The following is a 19,148-nucleotide window of genomic DNA, read 5'->3' on the forward strand; positions in this document are numbered from 1 at the left end:
TTAATATTTTAAGAGCGTGATTATTATACGCTATTTCTAAAACAATTTTACTTACATTTAGTTAGAATCTGTATGTATATTTGAAGGAACTTAATTTGTTTTAATTTAGTAAATTTAAAAAGCAATGAATTAATCCTCTAATTTAAATTATACTTCATACTAATTATAGAGGTATATGCCGTGGTTATGTATAATTTTAATGATATATTTCATTATTAAAAATATCTTTACAAAGAAATAGAAAATAGGAAACTCAATCGAGATTTTTTGACGGACTCTTTATGTGTGTTTACATTAAGTCGCTTTAGGTTTATTTATTTTCCATGCTCCAATTCTGTATCTAAGCCAGATAAAGAATAGATCCTTGCCCATCTGTAACCAGCTCCAAAATGGTACTATCTTGGAGCCCTCGATCTCTGTCCAATTTACTGCTATTTCGGTCATGGAAATGTTAAGTGTCTGTGCGATGTAAAGCATCTCTACGTCAAATGCCCAACGTTCGACATGCAACGCTTCGAATATCGTTCTCGCTGATTTTCTCGTTAAAAGTTTGAATCCGCACTGTGTGTCCCTAATACCCCTAACGCACCACAACCAGACTAAGAAATGAAATCCGTGCATAAGAAAGAGTCGGAAGAAGGATCGTTTGGCAGTTTCTTCCTTTTCCAAATGCGCCCGTGATCCACATATTATCGCATCAGATGATGCTGTTTCCTCGGGTTTTCTCATGTAATCAACTGAAATAAATTTGTTAGAATCAGCAACACTAATATTATAATTTATAGCTTTATTAGAACTATCACAGAATTATTACTAAATATGAAACTTTAAATATTCAATTAAACATAAATAATTAAATACAATTTGTACATAATATCACAATTTTAATTCTTTTAAAACTTACATCCTAAAACTTTAACCAAACTTTCGTTTAACTTCTTTAAATCTTTAAACTTTGTAGCACCATCTGCATCTGCAAATAATAAAGCGCTGCCTCTTGCACTCAGCATACCCTTGAATAAATAATAAAAATATAATAATTTTTAATGACATTTCTATCTAAAATTAACCTACTTAATAATAACAAAGCTTTTCAGTTCCATCAGAATTACTAACCAATCTCACAGCACCACCCTTCCCTCTGTTTTTCACAAGGTTTAATACTCTTAAAGTATTGTATTTTGAGGCATAATGATGTGCCAAATCTACAGTCTTATCTGTACTGCCATCACTAACTACTATCACCTCATAAGTTAATCCAGACTTGTGGAGTTCTTCCAAATACTCCAAGCATTCGTCCAGCATTGGTGGCACTGTTAAATAAAAATATATAAATAATACATAGATAATGTTTTGATATAATATGAGAACCCTGCTTAAAATGACAGATAGATTATGATTGGATCTTACTCAATCAGATAGAATTTCTATGGTAATTAATACGATATCATATTAATTACTATAGAAATTCTATCCGATTGAATAAGATCCAATCATAACCTATCTGTTATTTTAAGCAGGGAATGCAACAGATCTTACGTCTTTGCTCTTCATTATAAGCGGGTACAATGACACTGAGATGTATGCTCCAGGGATCGTGCAACGAAGGGAATGCCTCCATTCTCTTTGTTTGACAGTTAAAGAAGAACTTCTCGCTTTCATCCCTTGAGATTTTGGGATACCGTTCACTTATCATGTATATTATTACAAGAAACTGAAACAGATATATATACTTTTGTTTAAAGGATACTGAAAATATAATAAGATAATAATAATAAATAAAAATAATTACATTTTATGATTGTATAAAATAAAAGTGTACAATAAAATTATTCTCTAAGTTGTTAAATACAAATGATAGGGTCAATTGTTCCAATTTCTTGATAAATTTATCTATTGGATAAATATGTGTCTGCCTTTATTTATTTAGAAAAAAAATAAAAATAGACACATGCTTACTTGACAGGTAAGTTTATCAAGAAGTTGAAACAACCGGCTCATAACATGTTTTATATATGTAAATGTAAGATAACCTCACATACCAAAAGTATAATAGGAATAGCCAGTAATACACCATAATAAAGCAGACATCCTAGTGATAACATCTCAAAAATTTAACAATTAAGAAACAAAGTATAAAATATATGTAGTATTTTATTAGGTATATCTATTTTTCTTGCATTCTGATAGTACACAAAATAACATACGTCACTGAAAAGTCTGTACATTTCAATGTAGTACGTATATTCTGCACTACGCTTTCTCGGATTTGCACTTGAATTTTAATTAATGTAAAAAATGTATCATTAATAGAATAACATTAATTATAAATTGATATTAAAATATACATGTAAAAAGTATTAATTAAAGTAATTAACATAAATCGAGTATTAAAAAATCTTAATATTTGAATTTTTTTATTTGTTTGAATAAAAATTTTTGTAACAATAATAACAATTAATTGTATTGCTTGTCTTTTTTTGGAACATTGATGTTTTTGCAGAAAAGTCTAAGCCATTTATGATTTAATAGATTTATTTGTGATTTCAAAGTGTTTATGGTCATGAAATGTAGACATGGAGTTATATGGGATTAATGACAATTAAATTACAATGCCTATATGAATCTCGAAGGTAACATTCACGTTTTGATTTGATTTTATTATTATTTTTTTATTGTGTGTATATTCTGTCGACGTGAAATATATTTCACATTAGTGTTGTATAATTTTATTACAATTTTTTTCTATAAAATTTTTTATTACAATAACTTTATTGTCATTAATAATATTGTCATATTAATATATTACAAGGAAATAATATTACATTTTAATTTTTATAATACGTATTGCTTGGACTGTACATTACGTGACGTCACGTAACGTCACGCAATGACTCGTTACTCTAGCGTCTCTCTCCTGCACCATGTTGGATTTTGTTCCGCCTTGAGCAGATGCATCCGTACTGCTCGTGCGTTCCGAGTTCGAGTTTTGTGTAAATACGGTATCGAGAGTGTGCCCAATGCATCAACGTACGAGCGTCTTGATATCGTGAGTCAGAGTCGTATGCAGGAACGACCGTACTCATTCGGAAAGCACGGTATTGGCGTGCTCGTCGTGTCGATCCCCACTTCATGTCGGTTTTCCGCGCGATCGAATGAAAGGCAACTAGTTACGTGATATTAATTCGTATTAAAAATCTTCAAACCGACGCGAATCGTTTTGTTGTATCTGCGGCAGAGTTCTCTGTAACGCTCACAGCGCTTATAGGCATGATTTTTCTTTATTTAGCATTTAATAAATAGCGAGAGTGAACGTACAAATTCAAACGGCTCTCGCCGTTATCGGTTGCGCGATGCGCGTCACGTGATCTCCTGCGCCGGCTCGTCGCGCCAGTCACTGCTCTCTTGCGTCGCCATATTGGATATTGCTCCGTCGACGGTTGGACGTGCGCCGTTGTCCTTCTCGTGCGCTCCGAGTTCGAATTGTGTGAGCACACTGTCGAGAGGGTGCCGATGTGTTAGCAGACGATCGTCTCGGTGCCGTGGGTCCCGGTCGTGTGTAGAAATGACCTCGTCGTGCGTAGAACGACCGTACTCGTTCGTGAAGTGCGGGATTCGTGTGCTTGTTGCGTCGTTTTTTATGCCTCGAGTTCCCGCGTAATCTGAACGCGACTGGAGTTGTTTGATGTCAATTAATTCACGTTAAGTACAAAGTTTTTTCGGTTCTGGAGCTTTGATTCTCTCTCCCCGCCGCGTTCTCGTTTGCTATTCGTTGTTTTTGGCCGGATTTCGCATTTCTATCGCGTTTTTTAGGTGCGAATTTTGCATTGGTACATTGTCGATAGTGATGTATTGGTAGTGGACGATCGTCTCTATACGTAAGTGACGTAGAAAAAATGGCGTTTGTACCTATTTCGTCCCGACAAGTGAAATTCTCGCGGGTGCTCGCGCGCGTTTCGCGTTTTATTCGCGTTCGTGTGTATCATCCGCGTAATGTCGGGAGTGCCGAATAAAATATCGGGCGATCGTTATCGATCTACGATTCGAGGAATACAGCGAAACGAGGTGTCAGCAGATTTTCGACGAGAGGATGGCATTCTCAGAGCAATTCAGTGAGTGTATTTTATTAATTGACATACCATCTCGTGTTTTTAACTTAATCCATTGTTTTTCTTTTAATAGTTATGCGAATATTATCAATTTTATCAAAGAAAATTTATAGTAATGTGCGAATTGCATTTTTGATTAAAGTCTTAAATTATTGTAGGTTGCATACCCTTTGATATTTAAATAATACGTAATTTAAATTTTTATTGCCATGGAAAAGGCAATTGTAGTCGAAAATGAAAGTCTTTATCAATCATTTAAATACTTGCGAATTTATTTTCGGAATAATTAATAATACCATACAAAATAGTTGTTATTTTTTTAAGCGAGTTTAATGCCTCTCATATTTTTCTTTTGTCTTTGCTTCGCTTATTTTATAGTTTTTTGATGAAAGAATATTAAAGTTGGATTTATATAACGAAATCTGCAATTGTTAAAAAGTAATTAATGATTCTAATAAAAGAATAAGAATTTACATTTGCAGAAAGTTTAATTTACATAATTTATGCCTTATGGTGTTATATGTTTGTTATAATTTTGAAATATTTATGCCAAATTGAGTTGGACAAATGTGTTTTTACATAAATAATATTTTTATTTCTTTCAATATCTCTTGACAACAAAAAAAAGGTAAATTTTACCTGAGAGCAGAAATATATTATTTTATATTTTAGTGAAAATGCAGATATACAGGATGAGTTTTAATAGCTGTCCCAACTTTTTACCATGAGAGATGGAATTACCGACTGCAATCTTAGTACACCATGTACGGCATTTGTACATGCATATGTCGTACATGCGTGTACTAAGATTGCAGTCGGTAATTTCATCTCTCATGGTAAAAAGTTAGGACAGTCATTAAAACTCGCCCTGTATATTCATCATTTTTCTTTTCTTGCTATTCACATTTATTCATAATTGTTAATACATGCACCCACCAGGGTGAGCTACCAACACTCCTTGCTTGTAGCATGGAAGAGAATCACAAAAGTGTGACTATTATCGACGGGATTTATGGACGGTTAGCTACGTAGTTCAATGTCCATATTTTATGGACATGGCGCTGATGAAGCGTGAAAGAGCTTAGCTTACTGTAATGCCGGTCGGAAGGTTATGTAAGATCGTACCGTGTAACGTTTTATCTTAATAAGATTTAAGAAAATTCTTTAATTATTTTACATGACGTCGGCCGATCCCTGCAAACAAATTGCATGTAAATTACAGAAGTGTTTAAAAGGTTGGTGTAATTTAATTTACTCAAAGTTTGAAAGTTGTAATATGTTTCTAACCTCTTTTTTTGAGCACGAAGTCTAGACACGCGAATGTATTAAACACTATTAAATTGTGAGTATTGCAAAATCTAAAGAGAAAAAGGTAACAGATTTAGACGAATAAAAAGATTTTGTATTGATATACTGAATGAAATAGAGATACAATAGTAACAATGTATTAACGATAATGATAACGATCATGTGAATAACAAGAAACAAAATGAGAAATGCATATCTATATTTTTTTGAAATAAATATAAAATAATACCTTTCTGCTATCACAGATAATGTTTATCAACCTTCCCGTTGTCAAGAGGTACTCGAAGAAATAAGAAAGTGTTGTGTAAAACATCGTGACTCTACAGTTTGTGAAGGCATAAATATTTCAAAACCATACGAACATAATACCATAGATTATGTAAGTTTAATATTTGCTTTAAAATGTAAATTCTTATCTTTGTTGAATTTACTTGATTATTGTTTAGCAATCATAAGACTTTATTTTATATAATATTATATAAGATTTGACATTTTTAATATTTCTTTAGCGAGCAGCTTTAAGATAAGCGATGCAAAGCGAAGGCAGGAGAAGAGTGGTAGTGCCAAAGAGAGGATTCGCATATCGTCATCCACGAGCTTTTATTTTAATGGGTACAACGCTTGCTATGTGCGTGTTTTTTAGCAAACCTATTTATGATATATTCTTTCGTAAACTACCAGAAAATTCTGAGCAGAAAAAAGTTCGCGATTGAGTTTAAGTCCACATAGGTAGTTTGCATGAAAGAATGGAGACAGTAGTAAAAAAAGCGAAGGGAAGATTGAAACAGTATCCTATCCTATTAGCTCGATGTCAGGAATCAGCATCAAGGTACGCATCTTGCGTGCTGGCGGAATCAAATTTAGAGAAGAACGCTTGCGCCGCGGAGTTTAACGAATTGAAAAAATGTCTTGTTAAAGCCGCTGCGAGTAGCAATACGAGATTATAAATGAGCTTGAGTGATCAGTAGGTTTTTGTGTATGTTTGATTTAACGCCTTTACTTTTTAACCGTATGAAAATGATGTCTGCTACACACGCTAGAGTAAATATCTCGTTTACGTCGCATTGCTTATTGGCGTTTGTTACTCGATTAATTTTGATACTGTACGCCAATTTTCACGACGAGTATTTTGCGGTACCGTACACGGATGTGGACTATAAAGTATTTACTGATGCCGCTAGGCATGTGGTGGAACAGAGGTCACCGTTCGACCGTCATACTTACCGTTACTCACCGTTTCTGGCTTTGCTCTTGATACCAAATGTCATATTATATAAGGACTTTGGGAAAATTTTATTTTCTACAGTAGATATATTGATTGCGATTCTAATTAAAAATATTCTTGCGCGACAGGGATGTGATGAGACCGTGAGAGATCGCTGTGCGCTTCTGTGGCTTTACAATCCGTTAACGTTGGTGATCTCGACGAGAGGTAACGCAGATTCATTGGCAGTTCTCTTAGTCGCGCTCACGTTGGACTCGTTACAGAGAGACAAAATTGTTTTGACCGGATTGTTGCACGGGCTATCTGTACATTTTAGATTGTACCCGCTAATGTTCAGTTTGCCTATGTTTTTATCTCTTCGTAAAGATAATCGCGCTATCTTGCCGAACTGGGACCAATGGAGACTCTCGCTGAGTTGTGCGTTCTCGATCGTCACCTTAACAGCCGCGGGTTATTATCTGTACGGTTTTAAATGTTTGTATGAGAGTTTGATATATCATTTAGTGCGTAAAGACACGAGGCACAATTTTTCTGTATACTTCTATATGCTCTATTTGTCCGCTAATCAATCGCAGGATGTAATCCAAAAGATTCTTACGTTTCTGCCGCAGTTATTACTATTACTGATGTCGTCATATTATTATTCGGAAAGATCCAAGTTACCGTTCGCCATGTTCGTTCAGGCAATAATCGCGGTGATGTACAATCCGGTGATAACGTCTCAATATTTCTTCTGGTTTCTGTCTCTGTTACCTCTGTGCCTACCAAGTATCGACATGAGTCTGCATAGGGGCATATGCTTAGCGTGTTTGTGGATTTTGAGTCAAGCTGTTTGGTTGTTTACAGCTTACATGCTGGAATTCCAAACTTTTAATTCGTTCGTTTTTCTTTGGATATCTGGTCTGCTATTTTTTGCTGTTAATGCAAAAGTTTTAGTAGACATTATTCATCATTATAAAAGTTAACTCTAGTTATATAACATTTGTCTCAATGCGATTCTGTGCATAAGAAATAAATAATTCGAAAAATGTAGTACAAATCAGTGAATAAACTTTTTTACGTACGTCTCTGAACGGATTATAATGTAATGAAGTATAATGTAATGTATAATTATGCGGGATGAAAAAATGTGCATTGATTTTAACTTAAAAACAAACAAAAAATTTATTAATTTTTAAACGAATTTTTACAAGATGTCACAAAATTACAATTTAAATTTATTTATGAATTCTTTACAGAAATTAACATTGATTTTTGAATCAAATAATTGTTATTTATTTTTATAGATTTTAAATTTTCATTAAATGAGCACGGTGAGATGCGAAAAAATTGTATATAAGAATTCTTTTGTCTAATTTCGTAATATAACAAAGTTTACATCTGTAATTTTGTGACATCTGTTATGTTATTAAACTCTTGGAAAATACCTAGGATAGCAGATAGTGGATTGTTCAAAAAACTTGAATTTATTTAAGTTTTAATAAAAAAGCACATATTATCTACAAGTCTGATTATTTATAAAGTATCACTTTCATTAGTCTACGCGGTACTTATATCGGCGTTAAAAATATCAGACGAGTTATAATGATTCTTAATTTTATTTTTTTTTGCAGGAATACAAAATACTTATTTACAGATAGCTTCGTAAAGTAATAGTGGTAGATTCTGAAAAGGAATGTAGATATATTAGTAATAATACAATAATCGTAAATCTTACTATAGTAATCTAGATTAATTGTGAGCAAGAGCATCTCTTGGATCATCTTCCGAGATATTTCTTCATCGATTCGATTGTTCTAAGCTGCTAAATATCATGACAGTAATATTATTGGGTCATTTCTTGTCTTGATTGCATGGAGTAATGCATTAAAATTTTTCTATCACCACAGTCTGTATAATTATCCGCGAAGATACTTGTCGCTTATAACGAAGACGCCTGAGAAATATGTCAAATATTATATCAAATTTCATTTTTTAATCTAAATTTGCTAGTGTTTAAATAAAAAGAGAACGAGAATCGTGTTGCTTACGACTGAGTATAATACGTTTGATTTAATACGTAGAGGTGTCGTTATCGTTTCTTCAGATTATGTTTTCACAGAAGCGTGCTTTTTTTCGGCGAAATTCTCTCGACGACACGAAATGGCCCAATTGATACGAGTCGAAAGAAAAAGGAAACCCAAATAGGTCTTTTCTTTTATATAACTACGGGTCTTTTTATGGCGGAGATGATGATGAAGTGCAACATATAAAAATAGCATTATTTTCTTTCATTGCTTTCATTACAGTTTGCTCAACTGTGTGCTATATGAAGTAATCTATTTTATTTGTTCTCTTTCTCTCTTTTTCTTGAAACGGATACACACGACTGATCTTCGTCAAACGCCTGCGCGAAACGTTTGCACGGAGATCAGTCCGGATAACATTGAGGGGGGCGAAGTTCCGGGTCACGCAGAGAATGAAAGTACAGGCCACCGCGATCGAAGCGATAAAAATTATAAATAATCTCCATCTTGGCCGCGCGGCCCGGAAGTTACTCCCCACGGGAGAAAATGTTTTACATTATTCACACACAAACCGATCCACCGTCTCGTTAAGCCTTCCCTGAAAAAACGAATCGTCGATAGTATACAAAAGGAATCGTACGCGCGATTACGTGAGATATAGAAGACTATACTTGGGCGAATACAGCAACGAAAGTCTTGCTTTCCGAGGCACATACATGGAAAGTGCAAATTCATCGTCTTTCACTGCTCGCGCGAAAGCCGAACACTTTGGAAAAAAAAACAAAACATTTTAGAACGTGCCACTCAAGAATAAAGCAATTAGATAGAAAAATTTTTTTTTAATTATATAATATTAATTCCGATTAATTCAACCTACTCCGCATTTTTTGAAGATTGAACGAAAATTTCGTGAATGTGAAATATTTCGAACATTCTTGCGGAATATCTCGCAATTTTTTTTTCGTCGTGTTTATCCGTCCGTGAAGGATTTTAAATCTGCTAGGATAACTGCGACACTAAGTTAAATGTAACATTGTAACAATTTCCAGAATAGAAAGAGAGAAAATGAATTTTTTTTTAAGGAATATTGTGACGTCTAAACAAAGTGTCGTTGTTATTTGATGACTTTATAATTATTATTGCTCTTATTGTTGCCACTGTCACTATTATCCTAGTGTCACAATTACTCCGCATGACCCTACGCGCCGATACTATATACATATAATAATAAATAGAATGGGTGCACCGATGCATATGTTAATGCGCTCTTTTAAGAAAGACGGCTGGCTCGGGGTTGCTTCTAGCATTTTCTTTGCAACGATGCAACGTTGGTCGCACAAAGATTGCCTTGTTTCATCTCGGCCTTGCACAAAATGAGAAACATATACAACGTTACGCGGAAGCGAGATACGATGTAATTTCCAATATATCGACGCATCGATAATTGCGCACTGGATAAGGGAGCATAAAAAAAATAGCGTGCCGCAATATCCGAGGTATGAGTCAAGAAAAAACATGATATGAGAACGAAGGAAACGTCAGACTAATGGGGGGGACTATGTGTTATGGCAAATATTTAATAAAATATAATAACATTGGCGATATATAGATATATACAAATTACAGTCTAAGGAAACATAAAATAAACGGCACTACGTTCGCTTAACGATAAGTACGTAAATGGATTACAAATAACAAAATAATAATTAATAATAATAATAATAATAATAATGATAATCATTACTACATAATAAGGTTGCACGAAACTGCGATCACCAATAAAAGATAAAATGTACATCTCGATAAAATAGATCGTATATATATATTTATGTTCCTCAAGCTATATAAAATCGTATTGCTAGTAAAAATTACGTTGATTTAAACAAATTTTTAGATATTATACTTTCAAAATCTGTGATTGGTGCAACTAAAAAGATTTAAGAGAAATACTGTATGAAGAAAAGGGAAATGTATTTACTTTAATTATACATTTTAATAATCTCTGATGATAATTAATCGATAACAGTTAGCAGTATTTATAAGATATTGACAACAAAATCTTTTAAGCGCTTTGATTGACCATAATTGATAATTATGGATAATTGACCTATTATTATATCTTTATCTTATATCTTTAAGAAGACATGATTCATCAGGTAATGAAAATAAGGTAAAAGTATCTTGCTTTGAAAAATGAATTCTGAAAAGATAGAAAAATGACTTAAAAATTTCATAGAAAAATTAACGTGTGTCGAGTTACACCAGTCTCATATGTACGGAACTATAATATGCACATTTGTAAAGGAATAATTAATAATAAAAGTAATTAAAGCACTCGGTGAACGTGCACACAAATTATGCGACCACGTACAGGATGTAATTCAAATAATACACATGTAATGTAACGTAAAATAAAATCTCTTTGGCTTTTTACACGATTGAAAAGAAATACGCTCCGCTTAAACGTATGTATGAGGGTGTATCAGAAATTGCGCACATCCTCCCGACGATAATTTCTTTTTCACGAAGTTGAAAATGATTTTCTTTTGTTGCACAGAAAAGGTTGAATTGCACGTCGTTAACTATCACAAATATGCGTTTTAAACACGTAATTGCTATTCAGTTTTATCTTTTTTGTTAGAATTTGTTTAAAATTAAGTGGAAGATTCTTTTAGAATTTGCTATCTATTCTCTCATGCCTGACGCCTTAATTGTCAGAAATCTCTCTTTAACTGGGGACTTGATACAGCTTACGTATTTACATCGTTGCAAGTCGTGCTTCGTTCCTCACTCGTGCGTAAGACAAATAAGATAGAGATTTCGCCACGTAAGAAAAGAAAGATGTATTCGGACAAGCCAAGGGGAATGATGGGATAAGGGTGATATCTATTGGCTCTACCGTGCAAAGAAAAAACATGAAAAATTAAAAGTAGGTCGTCATATTTTTGTACTTACACTCTTACGGTATATCATGCGTGTGTGTGTCGAATAAAAATGCGATTAACGCGGCCACGCGATCGGATTTTCCCGGGACCTCGTTATGGTGAAACGAATGAAAAACATGACGTACGTTTAAGCTACACTGGGATGAAGAATTATTGGCACACTGTCATATCGAAATAGATTGACCACTTTGCGTTGTAATAAAGTTCTCAGACCCACTCACACTAAGGAGTTTTTGCAATAGCGTGCCGTTGGATATACAGTAAGCGTTTCAAGTTCCCTCTATTACGCTTGGCGTGGGGGGAACAGTTATGAATTGCTACACTGCAAAACACATCCGCTCTAAATTCCGCGAAACTATAATGGAAAAAAATGACTTTTTTTCCACTTTAGATAAGTGTGAAATTAAAACGGAATTATATATGCAGGACATTGTCTTTAATGTCCTTCATAAATAGAACGGACTAATGTCCGCCCTAACGGCTGCCCTCCCCTCAGTTGCAATAAACATCTCTATTGCTAACCGTTGGTGCCAACACGGGCACTGATCGACGAGGCAACCACCGCGGCAAATGCACGGCATGCGACCGCGACGAATTTGAGTTGTCTCCCGCGGATGACAACGCAAACGTGTGCTTCTTTTCTCACACGCTCATGTAAAGGCGAATAATGCCCGCAAGAGGAGCACACACCCGCGTCACCATCCTCGGGAAGCAACCCAAATTCGCAATCACATGCCGCATACCCACCGCGACGGCCACCGCGCCGATCGACACCCACAACTAGCACCAACAATTAGCAACAAAAACACTCATCACAACTGCGAAGAGAACGACCGTCAAAGCAGACAAGCTAACAGACTGTTGTAACAGTGAACGACAAAGCTATCGCTACCGCTCGCGCCATATTGCGTTGCCAGCATAGTTTTGTTTATTTCGTCCGCTTTAATATACATGACGGACCACATCCTTTATAATGTCCGGACCACATCCTTTATAATGTCCGGTTTAACGTCTATTCTATAATAATTATTTTCAGTCCTATTTATATAAAAGACATTGTCATACATAGATAAAATGTCACATTAAGAATTGCGCCAGTCACGCTTAAGTAAAATGGACACGTAAGAAATCCGTTCTAATATTGTATATTCCGTTATAAAATATACATGTCCTTTATATATAAAGAGGATATGCTTTGCAGTGTACGGCAATTTTTATTTTACACTCACGTCGTTATTTACTATACATGCAATGCATTGGATGTTTAATCAAGAATTTTTAACCGGTACAATTTCGTTCGATTTGCGCCTCGAGATGCTCCGTCTCGCGGAAATTGAGTTCGTCGAAGATGTACCGGGTTTTCAACCCTTCACTGTATATCGAAAGCGCGCTAGTGCAAAAAATTTTTCATTCTTGCTTCTCGTTCACGCCAACGCGCTCTCATTCACTTCATTTTTTCTCTCTCTTTCTTTCTTTCTCTCGTTCGCTCATTTCTCTTTTAACGGAAGATCTTGTGCGATCATTGCGTGTATAATAATCTGTCGGCGTCACTTGCGCCCTTTGTTCTTTTTTCTCTTTTTTTTTTAATGCTACAGGTACATGCGAGGAATTCGGAATTCAATCTTAATTTAATCGATAGCGGTAATTGCAATCGAGGCTCCGCGATACGAACGAGTAATGGACATGATATGTTACATGCGTTCGAGCGTGTTCTGTCCGACGTACTTTTAATTGAACGCACGTCATTTCAAAATGAAATTTATTCGCGCACTAAACGCGCAAACCTGAAATCACGCGATTTGATTGTAGATTCGGCGTAGAGGAAAAATTAGAATTTCAGCTTTGGCTCCTTTAATGAAAAGCGCGTTTTTCATGCGTCGATAAGAAGTTGCATGATTTTGCGTGTTCTTTTCCGGTTCAGTCTATGTAGTTGATTACTTGATAATATGTGATATCATATTCTCTACGATTCTTTTTGTGCGTTATCTGACGCGAAGAAATTTGGTCGAATGGAGTAGAGGAGAAACAAAAAATTAAATTTAGCGAGTTTTTGTGTGACGAAACAGGAAGGAAAACAATCTTACACTTATTTTGTTGGCGTTTTAAGTTGCTTTCGCATTACTCACTATCATAGTGAAATTTTGATATATCTATTTCAAGATTTGCAGAGTATACTAATTGTCAAGCCGCTGTAATAAGAATTAGTTAATCGATAAAAAATCAGTTCAGAAACAGTCGGCGAACTTGATCCGAAAAAAAAAGGATTGTTTTCCGAAGTTTACTCATCACCGGATATAGCATGTCTAAAAAAAGTTCTTGTACCGTCGAGTAAATCGATGTGTCACCTTATTGTTTACGATTATGTTTCTCACGACGAAATTGTATTTCGTATATCACGTTGATTGCCATCAACTTCGTATAATATCGTAGAGTAATGACGCTACAGTAAATATATCGCTACTATCAGCGTTTAAATTACGTAGTGGATATGTTTCGCGATGTGTAAATTAGGAGATTTGTAGGTGCTTTAATTAAATGTCGACGTCGGATCACGGTACAAGAATTCTTTTGTACCCTTTACACGGTTAAATTGATATCGATCTAAATTGATATATCTTTGTATTGCACGCTGGGAATGCGCTTTATAATTTTTATCGGTTTAATTTCTCCGATATCATCTTTGCACGTAAATGACTATTTCGTTAATTAATTTTGTTAATTAACATATCGTTTCTATATAGAAACCTTATTGAAATATTTAAATGTAGGGAGATTAGTTGATAAAAGAAATTAATTTTCGTTTCAAGAAATAAGTACTAGTATCAAAGTCGGAAAATGGAGCAAATCTCAAGAATTCTTTAATTGCATTTGATTTACGATTAATTATTATAGAAAAGACGTTTGATAAATATAGATCTACATTTTTTGCTGTTGGAAATTTTCTTCTCTGCGATTAAGTTTTTTTTTCCGATTGATTTCGGAATAACGTTCGTAATCGTTCCACATTATTGCCCTACTTCTGCGCGCCGCGAAGCAAACAAAATGACAGCAACAGATCGACGTCAGTTACTTGTTCCCGAATATACGCGAGAATGTCATTCCTAACATATTAAAATGTAATCAATTATGTCGAATGCGTAATCAATTGACAGATCTGGAAAAATGATCATATTACACGCGCACACGTACACGCACACACATATATACATACATACACACGACACACGGAAGATACGTAACATAAACTCTTCGCTGATGGCTTTTTTTTTAATTCGTCGCTTTTCCTCCCCCCAACAGTGGCGGTCGCGAGAAGACCGCGGAAGCAATTTAATATTTTCTTTTCCTTTTTTTTCCGGTAAAAAGAGGATCTCCGTTGACGCAGAAATAATCACGTTCCTCCCGGTAATTGAGCGAGCGAAAGTAACCATTCTGAATCGGGATTCTCGCACTTTTGAAACGATCAGCTGCATCCGGTTGCCGCGAAAACGCATCGATGTCGAATAACGTCGCGACGGTGGCGGAGATTTTTTTTTTTTTTTCCCGATTGATTCGTGTAGACGCACGTTACGTTCCATATACGTTCTGAGAAAAAGCTTAACATCGAGAAAAATATGGGGGTATATATTATCTCCTATGTGTTGTTCAGTCGAATTCGAAATAGATTATATCCATGCAATCCATTGCCACGTTACGCGGCTCACGGTAGCACGTAAAGAGAGAGCGCTCATTCTCTAAAAAGTCACTTTCCCATTCACGAATTTCTTAAAGAGCCGACTCGGCCCTTTTTAATAAACTGGCGCGATTTCTAAGACAGGGCGAAGTCGGGCGCATTACCCTAGATCGGCATACTCGCCATATATATTTCTTTTTTTTAAATGTCCGTTCAATTCGGTTCTTTTAAGTCTTCAGCATCGCGGCATTTACTGATTTCATTTGCATTTTAATTAATTTGATCCTCTCGGCGTCTAGCATATTTATGCAGTCGTAGCGCATAACTTTGAAGCCTACTAAAAGAGCTATGAAATTTATATACCGTACATTTTATGCAGTAGCCTGGAATAGCCAAGAGTCTGGAATTTTGTACTTAAATCATAGAAATGCGAGATTAATACGGGCGTTAAAGGACCGCTAGTCTTAAACAAATTATGGATATAACAATTTGGAATTCATTAATACACAATGCACACGATCGCCTCTTTTATCTTCTAATTATAGAGAAACACAAAATAGATATAATTAATATAAATGACATTGTACGATCGATGGAAATCTAATACATGACCGTAGTATGTCGTTCTAAGGTATCGTTCCGATGAAATTATTTACAATTTTGCTTTTCGACGTTTGAACGATGATTTGAAACGTGCTCTACGATCGCACGAAGACGCGGCTGAGGACGCGATGAGGACGAATAAAAAACGGCCGAGCCGGCGGATAAACTTTGCGTAATAGTAGTAATAGGCCATAATTCCTAGTCGTAAAGTATGAAAAGTATCAACAAATTTGAAAAATCCTCGTCCCATCCCCTTAGGCAATTATCGTCTTTCGTTATGCGAACGGATTTCTCGCGCGCGTTCGCTAAAAGGGACGCCACCTGTGTCTCCTTTGCCTAGGAAATTTGACTTTACAACAACGCGATCGCGCGCCATCGCGCTACACCCATTCCCCGCGTTTTACCTTGACTAAAAAGGCGAAGAAATTGATATAATTCAATTAATAATTGACAGATAACCAATTAATACGTATAGGATGGTCCTACGGCAGAAAAGGCGTAAACTCCTAAGATTCAAACGACATAAACTTTTTCTAATTTTAACATCGCCATCACGGACCATCCAGTACATTGATTGTAGTTACTTCTCGCGTGTATACCTCTTTAATCTACGTTTTTCTCTTTTTTTTCCCTCTTTGTATAATAGAAATCGTATGTAACTTCTGTATGTATAACTTCTCGTTACCGAATGTACTCGCGACGAGAGTGGTTCCTCGGATGTATTTCCTTCCTTTCTTCTGCTTCTTCCTCCCGTTGTCCGTACATTCGGCATTCGAGAGTACCACTTGCAAGCACGATACTTTTATATATATATATATATATGCATTATTCACCATTCCGCGCGCACATGGTGCCGTCATGTGCGCGCTCACCCTCTCCGAAACTGAAGATCCCGAAATCTTAAATAGTTAACAGTAACATCGGCGTGAACATTGTACAGAATGATCGAATGATGCACGAGAAGCGAAGCCCCGGATGGACGATTCGCATAATTCCCTGTCAACGGCCCGCATCGATGATTTAACAAACGCGTCGACGAAACCGCAATTAACTGTCATTCACGCGGGGCTCTGAAAAAAAAGTTTCGTCGCCGCACGTCGCGTGCGTGATGGAGTCTTTAATTAAGGTATCCGCACTTCTCTTCTCTCCCACTTGTTTTCGAGCGAGTCGAAAGTTCACGTCGTAGGAGAAAAAGTAACGACGTTAACGGGGAAGGAGAGTAATTTCAATTAATAATACAGCGCAGAGGTCCGTTACGCGGGTTGCGCTACGCTTTCCTCGACGTGGACGACAGTTACGAAGGATGTTGTTAGTACATTCGGTGCGTTAATATTAAATTAAAGCCTTCGTTAAAGCCTTGCCTACGTTGTGACTTCGACAACGCGTTTTCGCTTCGAGAGGAGGGAGTCACGGTCATCGCTAGGAGATAAGCCGTATATTATTTTTCGTTAGATTTCACCCCCTTCGGCTGATGTCCTTTCGAATGAACGGGACTCTATCCCTTTAGGGCGAAACGTTCGTCACGAGGCGCCTCTCATAAAGTGAAGTATGTATGCACATAGTGGTTCACAGTTACAAAACTAACTAAATCTTACGAGATACGGTGAGCAATAATTCCAGATATGTACAGAAGTGTTATGTTACAGACGTTACGATATAAAGATATCTCTTTGACGATGCAAATGCGCGTACACGTGCATTCGCGACTGTCGGAATTTTTAGCTCCTTAACGTGCGACGATCGGTATCGTTTAATAATAATAATTTCGCCTTTTCTTCCCCTCCCCTCCCCTTTCCCTCGACGATAATACGAACCGTCGAGAGTTCCTCTCACGCGCGGATTAATCGTTATCCTGAACGGCGCAGGATACGCGCGTACGGCCCAGTCTGTAATGTGCAGCCTTCGATTTTTGAAATTGTCTTAATAATTGATAGGCTACCCTGTTTCGTTATCATTTATGAATGGTATTCCCCCCTCCCCCATGCCCGCTCTGTACATCACGTTTTCTCGGTCGCACTATAATGAATCGATCGATCGCTCGCGCCGTTGATCGTTCCCGAGCAAGGACGTAAAATCCGAAGACGCGATTTGATTAAGTCGCGTGTTTTTCGTAGATATTAAAAAATATTATTTTAGAGCGACTTTAAACTTAGAAGTATCGTAAAAGATTTAACATTATTAAATTAAAAAATTCAATTTCTTTATTTCAGTCCTGTTCACAACACATTTCTAAAATTATATCATATTCTTTATTTTGAGAAATATACCACAACAAATTTAAGTAAATTGTTATTTTTTTCTGGCGGAGAATAAAAGAATCAACGTATCAAGTCTCTTCTTTGAATCCGTATTTCCCAATTCTCGGCAACGATCCACAGCGTGTAGTAGTGAAAAGGACATATGCTGCGGAAAGGATGACAACGTAATGCTTTATACGAGAGAGAGAGTAGTAAAAATTGAGCGCGGATCTAATCGCGCGCCTTCGTCTTCTTTTTGGAAAAAAAAAAAAAATGGGCGACGAAACCGCCCGACGCAGAAAGGCGTCGCGCCGTTTCGCGTGTCTGTTCGTTTAAACGCGTTTCTCATATATAATAATCATTTATCTCAATATAGTTATTTACATGAAGCCGTCCCATCCCGCGCGAACGAGCTTATTTCAAATAGAATTCGCTTTCACGTAGTGCCATCAAACTATATATAGGCCCTATGCTCATATTGACAACAGGTGTATAATATAATATTTATATATGTATACCTAATGATTTTTCGCTATCTATCTTACAAACGCGAACAGCCGCAAAACACGCGGGGTGCCGATTTCCCCTCGCGCGGACTTCTCCACGCTTATACTTAATTACCTGTCCGTCGCACGTGGAACTTGAGGCCGGAGGAAACGCGAAGCCACGGAACTCATCGCGATCTAATTGTCGCTGACGTGAGCCACGTGGCTGCCGCGGCGTCGTCGTTAATCCTTAACGTGCGCTCTTAAGTCCGCGGATGTTGCACGAGCACATCTCTTATAAGCTAATCTCATTATTTTTTTTCCCTACAAATACAAAAAGGCAGCGCGACACAGTGAACGTCGGAATGGCAGCCGGAGACGTTTTTCGTTTTACGAGCGGGTTTAACGCTTGACATTTGTTGAGTTCAACGATGTAAACATCCTAAAACATCCTGAGTGTTCTTATTGAAAGACCTATTGGTAAGAACGAAAGTAAATTTTAATTTCGGAAAAAGAGCTTTCAAAGTTATCATATTTTTATATTTAAATCCGATTAAGTA

At 36.2% G+C, this 19,148-nt stretch overlaps 3 protein-coding genes across 4 annotated transcripts; 2 read left to right on the forward strand and 1 right to left on the reverse strand.

Annotated features, from left to right (window-relative positions):
* Positions 1-184: 184 nt before the first annotated feature.
* On the reverse strand, positions 185-2,241 carry LOC105838495 (dolichyl-phosphate beta-glucosyltransferase). 2 transcript variants are annotated; one of them, XM_012684091.3, is made up of 5 exons: positions 2,043-2,241; positions 1,540-1,714; positions 1,117-1,313; positions 905-1,013; positions 185-737 (listed from the first exon to the last, which is right to left on the reverse strand). In XM_012684091.3, the coding sequence occupies exons 1-5, from the start codon at positions 2,103-2,105 to the stop codon at positions 295-297; spliced, it is 987 nt and encodes a 328-aa protein (XP_012539545.1). In that variant the 5' UTR covers positions 2,106-2,241; the 3' UTR covers positions 185-294. The 2 variants fall into 2 exon arrangements, with proteins under 2 accessions (XP_012539545.1, XP_012539546.1); XM_012684092.3 differs by lacking the exon at positions 2,043-2,241 and adding an exon at positions 1,793-1,953.
* A 2,837-nt stretch (positions 2,242-5,078) lies between these two features.
* LOC105833522 (GPI mannosyltransferase 1) lies at positions 5,079-11,081 on the forward strand. Its single transcript, XM_036293171.1, has 4 exons — positions 5,079-5,128; positions 5,792-5,796; positions 5,927-6,045; positions 6,771-11,081. Exons 1-4 carry the CDS (start codon positions 5,079-5,081, stop codon positions 7,605-7,607), a joined length of 1,011 nt encoding a protein of 336 aa, XP_036149064.1. The 3' UTR covers positions 7,608-11,081.
* On the forward strand, positions 6,028-6,384 carry LOC105833523. Its single transcript, XM_012675317.3, has one exon. The coding sequence runs from the start codon at positions 6,164-6,166 to the stop codon at positions 6,362-6,364; it is 201 nt and encodes a 66-aa protein (XP_012530771.1). The 5' UTR covers positions 6,028-6,163; the 3' UTR covers positions 6,365-6,384.
* Positions 11,082-19,148: the final 8,067 nt, after the last annotated feature.

This window comes from Monomorium pharaonis, chromosome 10 (genome assembly GCF_013373865.1).
Source record: "Monomorium pharaonis isolate MP-MQ-018 chromosome 10, ASM1337386v2, whole genome shotgun sequence".
NCBI classification, from domain to species: Eukaryota; Metazoa; Arthropoda; class Insecta; order Hymenoptera; family Formicidae; genus Monomorium; species Monomorium pharaonis.

Excerpts from the sequence above, each read along its gene's own strand:
- LOC105833522 (XM_036293171.1), top strand. The coding sequence starts at position 5,079 with ATGGAAGAGAATCACAAAAGTGTGACTATTATCGACGGGATTTATGGA. Across the intron at positions 6,046-6,770 it reads ATGGGTACAACGCTTGCTAT|GGATGTGATGAGACCGTGAG; the intron begins GTGCGTGTTTTT and ends CTTGCGCGACAG.
- LOC105833523 (XM_012675317.3), top strand. The coding sequence starts at position 6,164 with ATGGAGACAGTAGTAAAAAAAGCGAAGGGAAGATTGAAACAGTATCCT.
- LOC105838495 (XM_012684091.3), bottom strand. The coding sequence starts at position 2,105 with ATGTTATCACTAGGATGTCTGCTTTATTATGGTGTATTACTGGCTATT. Across the intron at positions 1,715-2,042 it reads CTATTCCTATTATACTTTTG|TTTCTTGTAATAATATACAT; the intron begins GTATGTGAGGTT and ends TATCTGTTTCAG. Across the intron at positions 1,314-1,539 it reads TTATAATGAAGAGCAAAGAC|TGCCACCAATGCTGGACGAA; the intron begins GTAAGATCTGTT and ends TTTATTTAACAG.